Source organism: Ictidomys tridecemlineatus, chromosome 6 (genome assembly GCF_052094955.1).
Source record: "Ictidomys tridecemlineatus isolate mIctTri1 chromosome 6, mIctTri1.hap1, whole genome shotgun sequence".
NCBI classification, from domain to species: Eukaryota; Metazoa; Chordata; class Mammalia; order Rodentia; family Sciuridae; genus Ictidomys; species Ictidomys tridecemlineatus.
Window position 1 is genome coordinate 61,859,196 of NC_135482.1, and position 10,971 is coordinate 61,870,166.

At 45.6% G+C, this 10,971-nt stretch overlaps 2 protein-coding genes across 3 annotated transcripts; both read right to left on the bottom strand.

The window, feature by feature from the left end:
- Positions 1–110: 110 nt before the first annotated feature.
- Myg1 (MYG1 exonuclease) lies at positions 111–5,756 on the bottom strand. 2 transcript variants are annotated; one of them, XM_005325028.4, is made up of 7 exons: positions 5,406–5,756; positions 5,121–5,233; positions 3,126–3,285; positions 1,205–1,357; positions 732–854; positions 475–656; positions 111–324 (listed from the first exon to the last, which is right to left on the bottom strand). In XM_005325028.4, exons 1-7 carry the CDS (start codon positions 5,616–5,618, stop codon positions 126–128), a joined length of 1,143 nt encoding a protein of 380 aa, XP_005325085.1. In that variant the 5' UTR covers positions 5,619–5,756; the 3' UTR covers positions 111–125. The 2 variants fall into 2 exon arrangements, with proteins under 2 accessions (XP_005325085.1, XP_021581873.1); XM_021726198.3 differs by lacking the exon at positions 1,205–1,357.
- A 109-nt stretch (positions 5,757–5,865) lies between these two features.
- Positions 5,866–9,675, bottom strand: Pfdn5 (prefoldin subunit 5). Its single transcript, XM_005325026.4, has 6 exons — positions 9,520–9,675; positions 9,218–9,320; positions 8,925–8,956; positions 7,478–7,552; positions 7,256–7,361; positions 5,866–6,070 (listed from the first exon to the last, which is right to left on the bottom strand). The coding sequence occupies exons 1-6, from the start codon at positions 9,589–9,591 to the stop codon at positions 5,994–5,996; spliced, it is 465 nt and encodes a 154-aa protein (XP_005325083.1). The 5' UTR covers positions 9,592–9,675; the 3' UTR covers positions 5,866–5,993.
- Between the last annotated feature and the right edge of the window lie 1,296 nt (positions 9,676–10,971).

The following is a 10,971-nucleotide window of genomic DNA, read 5'->3' on the forward strand; positions in this document are numbered from 1 at the left end:
AGGAAAACTTGTAGCATAAGGACTTGCACATATTAGATGTTTTGCTTTTGTCAGGTTTGAGCAAGTTCCCAGGATAATGTAGGGTAATAATGAATAAAGGACTGGATCCATAAGAGTAAGTTGTTTTATTGGACTGGGGGATCTGAGGAAGGCATAGGTGTTAAGTGCTGGGCCAGAGTGGCACGGGCCATGCTCAAGGCACCCTCTCGAGTGTGGTGCCCACCAATGAAACCACTGGCATGGACAAAGATACAGCCAGGAATCCCACTGACCTGGTCCAGGGCCTCATCCCGAAGACCCCGCCACGGCTCTGGCAGAGGAAGCCTACAAATGAAGAGAAAAAGGGAGTTTGTGGGAGCAAACAGACCTGAGAAACTGGGAAAGGGGAGAAGATCAAAGGCCAAGGTTGGCAGCATTCCCTAATAGGGCTAAAACAGGCCTGAAGGTGTGCAGAGTCATTCCCTGGTGCCTCACCGGTTTTGGAATGAGTGGGGCTCCTTGGGCACACACTGAACTCGCCACTGTCCAGCCTGGTCAGTGAAGATAACAAACATGATGGCCACAGGGGGGGACAGCCCAGATTCCAGGTGATAGAGATGTTCCTTCCAGGGGCATCCACCTTTTGCCAGTTCTATTATCTTCCCACTTGGGTCCACCTGAAAGAGAAGTAACACTAGAATAGCAGCCTGCCAGCCACCACTGATCCCCAATGCCTTTTCCTAGGCTTGTACCTGGAATCGTCGGGCCAGGGCTTCTTCCACCAAGGCCCGAGCTGGTAGCCAGCTGTGTTGGTAGAAGTCAAGTCTCTGCAAAAACTCTTCTCGAACCAGATCCATTGCACGCCTGAACCCTGCCTGGGAATGGTAGGAATTGGAACCATGGTGCTGGCCCAAACTTTACTTTGCTTAGAGTTTAAGAGAAACAAATGTAGCTGTGTGTGGTGGTACATGCCTGTAATCCCAGAGGTTTGGGAGGCTGGGGCAGGAGGATTGCAAGTTCAAAGCCAGCTTCAGCAAAAGTGAGATACTAAGCAATTCAGTGAGACCATGTCTCTAAATAAAATACAAAATAGGGCTGGGATGTGGCTCAGTGATTTAGTGCCTGAGTTCAATCCCTGGTGCAAAAGAAAAAAAGAGGAGTAAATGTTCCAACTTTCTCTGGGGTTTTTACATCTCAGGGTCTCTTTCCCAGGGGCCCTCTTTACCTCCGTGTCTTGGTTAGGATGGTTCCAGGTGGGATTAAGTCGAGAAACCCGGGCACTCAGAGTAGTAGTCAGTGCATATCGAGGCTCCCCCTCCTCCCACTGGGAGATCCCATTGTCCACTGCGTCCACCTCCTCCACGAAGTTCTCATACATCTATGGCAGCAGCATGGGAAATGCTCTTGAGGATACCTACCATTTGTGCAAAGTCACATAGGTTTCAAATTATGTCCATACATACTATTTCACTTAATCCTCACAATACCCTGTAAGGATCTTACCACTCACTGGATGAAGAAGGGGGGAACCGGGTTTGCCCAAAGATCAGAGTGCTAATAATGCTGGGACGGGGTTTCAAATTACCTGACCTCTAACCCAGGGCTTGCTCACTATACCAAGCCCAAGCCATGGCCAGCATGTGTGGGGAGGGCACTTCTGGCTTTTGAATAAGAAGGATCTCAGTTCCTAAAGGGGACTATGGGAGTAGATTCCTATCACTGGTGGAGGGTAGAGCTCCAGGTGGGCTATAGAGTCTATTCAGTGGCAGTTAGTGAGTTACAAGAAGGTCTGTAAGCACATAAATTGAGTAGGGAAGAATGAGACCTAGACTAGACATCAAGAGCTAGGATGTGAGGTTTGGGTGCCAGGGAATCCCATTTCCTGAGCTTGAAGAAATGGTAAAACAATGCCTCAAGAGTTTGGGGGCAGAATCAATGTGATTTTCATGCAAAATAGGCCTCCTTTATCATATCTGTGGCATGTACAAAAAGTGTTGGACAAGTAACTCATCTAGACCCAGCAGCACTTGGTTACGGACCCTAATTTGATGCTTGGATCCCCAACACAGGTTTGGCCTAGCACAGTGTAAGACTGTAATCCAAGCAACTTGGGGAGGCAGTAGGATCATAAGTTTGAGGCCAGCCTCCACAACTTAGGCCTTAAGCAATGTAGCAAGATCCTATCTCAGAAAATAAAAGGGGCTGGGAATGTATTTTAGTGGTAAAGCTACACCTCTGGGTTCAAATGCCATTACAAAAAGAAACAAACAAAAAACATTTAAATTAGTAAGCTGCTTAGTAACCTCTCAGCAATGGAAATTAAAATTGACCCTGGCAGTCTAAAAAGTTGCTATCTGCTGGACATAGCACATGCCTGTAATCCCACAACTCAAAAGGCAGAGGGAGGAGGATTGCCAAGTTTAAAGCCAGCCTTACCAATTTAGTGAAACCCTGTCTCCAAATAAAAACAAAAAAGGTTAGGGATATGATTCAGTCATTAAGCACCCCTGGGTTCAATCTCTGACACTAAAATAAAATGTTTGATCTGATGAACCCAGGGCTGTGAGTCCTATTCCTTCCCCAAGAGCAGAAAGCTGCTTGTAGGGAACCTGGTGGAACTTGAAGATATTTTCAAAATTAGTCCCTTCCCAACTCCCATGTTACAAGTGAATTAGAGTGGCAGGGAGAACCTCTGAGCTTGATGCTTCCAAATATAAGCAGCTTCCTCTATGTACTCAAGTTCTAAGTAATTATTTTACCAGGACTGGGAAATGCTGCTTTGCAATAATAGGTATGGTGGCATACACCTTTAGTCCTAGTTACTCAGGAAGGTGGTTTGAGCCCAGGAATTCAAGGCTGGCCTGGGCAACATAGTGAGATCAGACTGAAAAACAAAATCACCATAGAATAAAAACACCAAAGCCCTTTCCACGTAGTATGTCATCCACTTCTCACAGACACCCCAGGATGCAGATGGAGAGAGATCATCCCTTTGTGAAATGAGACAGATGGGGATGGGGTGGGGTATGGGGTAGTGGTAAATAGTCCAGGAACCCTGAGGCCCAGCCCGGAGTGCTGCATGGTAACATGCCTAGAAGGCCTGGTAGAGATGCAAATGTGGGACATTTCTGTCCTCATATCCCCACCTTGTCATAAAGGGTGTCCACCATGCTGTCTTCTTCACTAGTGCCCAGCAACTGGGCCAGCAATTTGTGCCCGAAGTGAAGATAGATGAGTCCAGCACTGCTCAGCTTGGTCTTCCATGGCTTCCCAGGGCATAGAGAGCTCATGGTATCTGTGAAAGACCTGAGGAGGTAGGGCCAAGGTGAAGAAGCCAGCCCCAGTGAATACTGTGTGCGTGCTCACCTGTGCAGACATGGGAGGGTGGGGCCACTGCAGGAGTTGGGAGGAGAAAGCCCAGCTGGGAGGGGCTTGGCTTTTCCTCAGAGATTAACATAGACCTCGGCTTAGAGTCTCCATTCATGCATTCACTGAACAATGACTAAAACTCAACATTTACCATATCTCAGGTTTTGTGTTTTATTAGACATTCAAGAAAAAATATCTTTGCTTTTCAAATTTATTTGCTGCAAGAAGACAAAAACAAGCAACCAAACAAGTACAACTGTCCTTCAGAATCTTTGCAAGACTGGCTCCAGGACACCCTATGGATAACAAATTCCACTGATGCTCAAATATCTTATTTATTTATTTAAAGTATATTTATTTTTTAGGTGTAGATGGACACAACACAATGCCTTTATTTTCTTGTGGTGCTGAGGATCAAACCCGGGTCCCGCCGGTGCTAAGTGAGCGCTCTACCACTGAGCCACAATCCCAGCCCTTATTTATTTTTAATATATTTTTTTTAAATTATAGGTGAACACAATGTCTTTATTTTACTTTATGTGGTGCTGAGCTGAGGATCGAACCCAGTGCCTCACGCATGCTAGGTGAGCTTTCTACCCCTGAGCCAAACCTCAGATCATCAGTACCTAATTATTTAAATAAACATTTTGTCCTGTGTACCTTAAATCACCTCTACGTTACCTATAATACCCAATACAATGTAAATGCTATGTAAATATGTTATACTGTATTGTTTAGGGAATAAAGAAAAAAAATTCTGTACATGTTTGATACAGATGGTTTTAAAGTCTTTTAAAAATTTTAGAGGTAGAACACTACCTTAGCATGCTCAAGGTCCTAGGTTCCATCCTCAGCAACCCCCAAACATCTTTATAATACCTCAGCAATAACTACTTTTATATTACAGTATCACTGATAGTGTTTTGTTTTTCTTCCTTTGTTTGTTTTCAAGATGGAAGATGCTTGAGCAGAGTTTTGGCATTAATGAAGGAAAAATAGAAAGGTTGGTGGCAGAATTGTGATGTGAAGTCCCAAAAGAGAAAGTTTCAGATTGGAATAGGACAGAGAAATAACCTCCCAATAGAAGGAAACAATATTTCCTCTACTGATAGAAGGAGTTGAGGATGTTTCCAGGTTGAAAACTGAGGAAATGCTTGCTGGAAGAGCCCACAGAGATGTGAACAGGGGTTTGAGGTGAGGGAAAAGGACCGGAATGGTACTGTGGATAATGGATTACCCTTGAACAAGAGGATTTCCCAGTGGAAGAGTTTAAACGAAATAAACACTACACATATTTGAACTGTAATTAACTGCCAAAATCAAGTAAGCCCAGTAGTCAGAGGTGGGGCACCAAGGGCACAGGACACATTAATCCCAGATGGGGTATTGGCTGGGCAGATGACAGCAATGGTGAATAAAAGCCTAACTAAGCCAAACAAGTCGAGTTAGGAGGAGCTGGAGGGAGTTATTAGGAGCCAAGGGAGGTCCAAGGCCAGGGAGATGAGTACACGGCAGGCAGAGAACAGGAGGGATGGAAGGTTGCATAGTTCCAAAAAGCCTTGCAAGTTCGATTCCAGTCGAACTGTTCCCTAACATGGACTTGAGCAGTGAAAGGTTGAAATGGAGCACAGGGGAAAGTTAAGTAAGTTAGGACTGAGTGTGTAGCTCAGTAGTAAAGCGCTCACTTGCATGAGCAAGTCCAGGGTTCTACTCCCAGCACCGCCAAAAACAACAACAAAAAAACAAAAACCAAGTGGTATCTGAGGACTCACCTCTGATGATGGTCATATCGATGTCTCTGAGGATCGTACTCTCCACCCACATCCACTACGATGTCACACGAAGCCAGTTTCTCGGGGTCCCGAGTCCGCACAATTTCTGCATCCTACAGGGGACACAGCAGGCGAAGAGGCTATCAGGATGCGGTCGTGCGGGTAGAGGATTAATGAAGGGTTTCCAGGGAATCAGGCCTAGGGCAGTGTTCGGGCTGTTTGAGCCATCAGAGGGACCCCGTCGGGTCCGCAAGCAGTCCCCGGGTCAGTTTTCGCAGACCGTACCCGGTATTCTGGCAGCAGGCGAAGTAACGCGCATGCCAGCGCCTCGTCGCAGTGGAAGGTGCCGTTGTGTGTCCCGATTCGTGGTGGTACCATATTGCCGCGGGACCTTTTTGGGGGCGGGCCGGACTCTGGGCTTAGCATACAGCGCGGGGTTTGGAGGGTTGATCTCGGCAGCAACAGCGTTAAGAAACAGTGCAAGAACCTGCGTCCCATGTGGCTCCCCTACTCCGGCGGGAGTCGGAAGGTCCGACCCGGAAGGGGAAGCGCCCACGCAGCTCCACTTCCGCTTACGTACTGTTCCTATGGCAACCGGCCTTCAGGCGGAGCACTCAATTTAGCAGTTTCTCTGCAGCTCTCATTACCTTTGTTTATCAGACTCTGGGAAGGAGGTCACCCTCTCGATCACCCTCTCCCATCTCATCACCAGGCCCTTGCTTAATGCAAGAACAGACCAACACTCTACCCAGCTGGCACATTTATTAGCATTAAACACAAGATCCTTCCCCTCCCCGGACACCAGGAGGTCACTCCCACAAAGTCCCAATCCCCTGAAGCAGGGTCCCTCTGCTCCATTTCTGCAACATACTCTCAGGCCTTGGCTGTAGCCTGAGCTGCCCCTAGAGCTGTGAGCTGCTGAATCTTCTGGCTCATCATTTCCATGACAGCTACGGGGGAAAAAAGGAAGAGTCACATCCTTGTCAGGGGCTAAAGGAAAAGAAACAGGTGAACGACCAACTACAGTTGTTTTGTACTGGAAACTGACCCAGAGACACTTTATCACTGAGCTACATCCCCAGCCTTTTTTATTTTGAGACAACGTCTCATCACCTTGGTTAGGACCTTACTAAATTGCTGAGGCTAGCCTCAAACTTGCCATCCTCTGCCTCAGCCTCCCAAATCAGTTTGTTTAAAACTTTAAAAAAAAAAAATTTATGTTTTAGTTGTAGTTGGACACAATAACTTTATTTATTTATTTATATGTGGTGCTGAGGATCGAACCCAGGGCCTCGAACGTGCTAGGTGAGAGCTCTACTGCTGAGCCACAACCCTAGCCCCTGTTTAAAACTTTTAATAAGCAACCTACTGTAGGGGACACACACGAACATGAATTTAGAGTCTACCATGTGTCAGTCAATATGCTAAACGTTGAGACAAAACACAGTACTGTATTAGTCTGCCACATCCAGAAAATTGTAATATGGAAGTCTTTTGAGGACTGGGAGCATAGCTCAGTGATAGAACACATGCCTAGTATGGTTGGGGCCCTAGATTAGACCCCACCACTGAGAAATATATATATATATATTTTTGCCTTTACAATAGCGGTCCTCAGTCCTCCCTAACATAGTCACCTAGTAGCTTTTTATTTTTTAATTTTCTTTTAAAAATATTTTCAGATGAGACTTTTTTTATATTTATTTTTTAGTTATAGATGGACACAATATATTTATGTGGTGCTGAGGATTGAACCCAGTGCCTCACACATGCTAGGCCAGCACTCTACATGAGCCCCACCCCAGCTCCACCCAGTAGCTTTTTAGGAACAACTATGCCTCCCCCCAACTTTCAGATTGATTTAATAGTTGATCTGGAGTGGGCCCAGGCTTTTTTTTTTTTTTGTACTGGGGATTGAACCCAGGGTGTTTAACCACTCAGTCATATTCCCAGCCCTTTTTTATTTTTTGAGACAGGATCTCACTAAGTTGACTAGGCTAGCCTCAAACTTGTGATCCTCCTGTCTCAACGTCCAGAGTAGCTGGGATTACAGGCATGTGCCACCATGCCTAGCTCTCTGTGTACTTTCACTATGCAGGAAGAAAAGGTCAAGAAGTGCTCTAGGCAGCACTCACCTTGTTTCATGGTATGCTTCTCCTGCAGAGCTGGCTGGATTTTCTCCATCTGCTTGGTGAGGAAGTCTATCTTCCTTTTGAAGAAATCCTTGGCATCCTCAGCTGTCTGCAAGATCAGAGGTGAATGAAGGGGTAAAAGGAGACCCTATTCTACACTGTAGATTTTCCCTTAAACTCCCCTTCTCTATTTAAAGGGACATCCACATGCTTCCCCCTACTCACCTTCTCCACATAGTAGCCAGTTCCCACATCGATGAGCACATGTTCTACATCGTGTAGCTTCCCCGGGACATACATCTGAGAAGCCAGGATTAAGGGAAAGACTAGCTCTGCATGAGCCATGATTCCTTATTAAGCAGTCTGACAGATCTAAGACCTTCCTTTTCTAAAAAGCTATAAAGCATGAAGATTGCTGGAAGCTTTAGAACTATACTTGTAACTTCAAAGAGGGAGAGACAGGTTAGTTCCGTATGCAGAAAATTATATATGCTGGGACACTCTTGTGCTGATCCCATCCTTTGTTCTGCAGGCACTTCTTGTAATTCTTCCCATTAACCCCTCCACAAATACCAGTGTTTTCCTAAAGCTCTAGTACAGGTCAAAGGCTAGCTTCATTTCCCCTCAACACTCTCAACCATGAAGTAGCTAACTCCTGATGGATTTAATCTCTACTATTTAACCACTCCCCACTATACTGAGATTTCTGTGTGGTTTCTTGTCTTATTTTTCAGTACTAGAGATCTAACCCAGGGCCTTTCACAGTAATAGAGGCAAATGCTCTATTACTGAGCTACAACCCCAACACTTTAAATTTATTTGATACAGGGTCTCCCTAGGTTGCCCAGGATGACCTATGAACTTATGATCCTAGCGCTGTAGCTTCCAGAGCAACTGGAATTACAGATGTGTGCCACTGGGCTGGGCCTGTACTTCTCTTTTAACCTGTTAGTTCTCAGACTACAGATTGTAGGTGCCCTATTGCCATAACTTTGCTCACTCATGTTAAAACAGATGGCCACAAACCAGATTTCTTTTTCTTTCTTTTGGTGCTGGGGATCAAACCCAGGGCCTTGTGCATGCAAGGCAAGCATGCTATCAACTGAGCTATATCCCTAGCCCCCACAATCCAGGTTTCTTAAAGTATTTTAGGAATGCACGACAATTAAGCTGAAATTCACGATTAAAAAACAGAGCCAACCTGTTTCTATATCTTCCCACTCTTCTATTGCTATATCTTCTAAGTTATTAGCATAAGTATTAGATTAATATTGTCATACAAGAAAGGGAATTATCACTTCAACTCTTTTTTTAATACTTTTTTTAGTTGTAGATGGAAACAATATCTTTATTTATTTTTATGTGGTACTGAGGATCAAACCCAGTGCCTCATGCATGTGAGGCAAGAGCTCTACCACTGAACTACAACCCTAGCCCCATCACTCAAACTCTTCATACTCTTTGGTACTGACATTACCTGGATATTGAAATAAGGTTAGACAGAAGAGCTCTGAAGTGTGTATAGTAAGAGTATTTTCAAAATCATGGGGTAACTATAAACTACCCCTAACCCCGAGAGAGAGAGAGAGAGAGAGAGAGAGAGAGAGAGAGAGAGAGAGAGAGAGAGAGAGAGAGAGAGAAGATATGGTAGCATTTCCTATGGAAAGGATACAGAACTCGTCAGTGGAACAAGTAATTCTTTCCCTGTGAAAACAAACACAAACACCTGGGGGAAGGTTGGCAGCTCCAACAGGGCACAGCGCCCACAGTTCGTGTGAAAGAACAGAAAAAGAGGCCACAAGAGAAAAATGTCCTGTAATTTCAACTCTCCGCGGACAACATGCAAAGGGCTCGTGACAGAGTAATGGATTTTTTTTTTTTCTCTAAGAAAAACTGGATTAGGAAGTGGGTCTAGAGGAGCGGACTCGCCACATGCCCAGTTGCCCTCTCCCGCCTACCCCATACCCTCGTTGCTCTTGTTCAGCACGTTCAGACAGTCCTTGGCTTCCACATATTTAGTCTGTACCACCTTGAGCTGGGCAATGGACGTGGACAAGAACTCCACTTCCTATACAGGACGGGAAAGAGGGTCAGTGTGGAGGGTGGGGGAAGAGGGGCAGCCAGAGAGGGGGCGGGTCCTGGGACCTGATAGGGCTTTCGCCTGGAAAAGGAAGCCTCCTAAAACTGGGAAGGAGTTGGGGGCCAGGGAGTACGCGGGCAGCGAGGATGTGAAGCGGGAGAAAGATGTGTCTGGGGCCCGTCCCCACCTGGTCCAGCTGGTTCTTGAGCATTTCTAGCTGTGGCAGATTCAGCTCCGTGATGTTAATTGACTGCGCCATGTTGGAAAGGAGGACTACGGACAAGGAAGCCGGCTGGGCGAACAGCGCTCTAGCCTTCCTCTGAGCCTCTCTATGGTTGCGCTAGGAGGCCTCTCTGCGCCAGACATCTCTATGACTCTCGGTCCGGTGAGGGAGGGAGGGAACCTCATTAGGGTGGAAGTGTTTAGAGAGAGAGAGAGAGAGACAGAGAGAGAGAGAGAGAGAGAGAGAGAGAGAGAGAGAAAGAGAATGAGAAAGAGAATTTTTAATATTTATTTTTTAGTTCTGGCGGACACAACATCTTTGTTGGTATGTGGTGCTGAGGATCGAACCCGGGCCGTGCGCATGCCAGGCGAGCGCGCTACCGCTTGAGCCACATCCCCAGCCCCAGTGGGCCTATTCTTTCCACAAAATATCCTAAGCTTAGCCCAGTAAAGTTGTAGCGGATAGTGCTTCTGCCATCAAGGAACTTAAAATCTTAAAAAGAACTCAGGGCACAACTGAACGTGGTGGTGTAGGCCTTTAATTCCAGTGACCCCAGAGGATGAGGCAGGAGGAAGATCAAAATTAGAGGCCAGCCTCAGCAATTGAGCAAGATCCTGTCTCAAATATTTTAAAAAAGTGGGGCTGGGGGTATAGGTCAGTTGGTAGAGTGCTTGTCTCGCGAGCACAAGGCCCTGGGTACAATCCCCAGCACACAAAAAAAGCTGTAGATCTAGCTCCGTGTAGAGCTGGGCTCTCAATTCTAGTACTGCTTAAAACCACAATATTGCAAAGTAATGTGTGCTATTCCCACATGAGGGTGCTATTCACCCAGCCTGGTGACTGCTGGGCGGTAGGAAGCCTTTCACTTTTGAAGTTCTTTCAGATTTATTAATAAAATGTGTTACTAGGGCTGGGGTTATAACTCAGTGGTAGAGCACTTGCCTAGCACCACATATAAGTAAATAAAATATGGGACTGGGGTTGTGGCTCAATGATGCTTGCCTGGCATATATGAGGCACTGGGTTCAATCCTCAGCACCACATAAAAAATAAATAACCAATGGTACAGAATAAAGGACACAGAGACAAACCCACATAACTCCAGTTATATTAGACAAAGGCACCAAAAGTATACATTAGAGAATAGTTTCTTCAACAAATAATGCTGGGAAAACTGGAAATCCACATGCAACAAAATGAAATTAAACCCTTCTCTCTCCCAAAAAAACTCCCACAAAACTCAACTCAAAGTGGATCAAGTACCTAGGAATTAAATCAGAGATCCTGCATCTAATAGAAGAAAAAGTAGGCCTCAATCTCCATCATATCAGAACAGGCCCCTGCTTCCTAAATAAGACTCCAATAGTGCAAGAGTTAAAATCAATAATTAATAAATGGGATGGATTCAAACTAAAA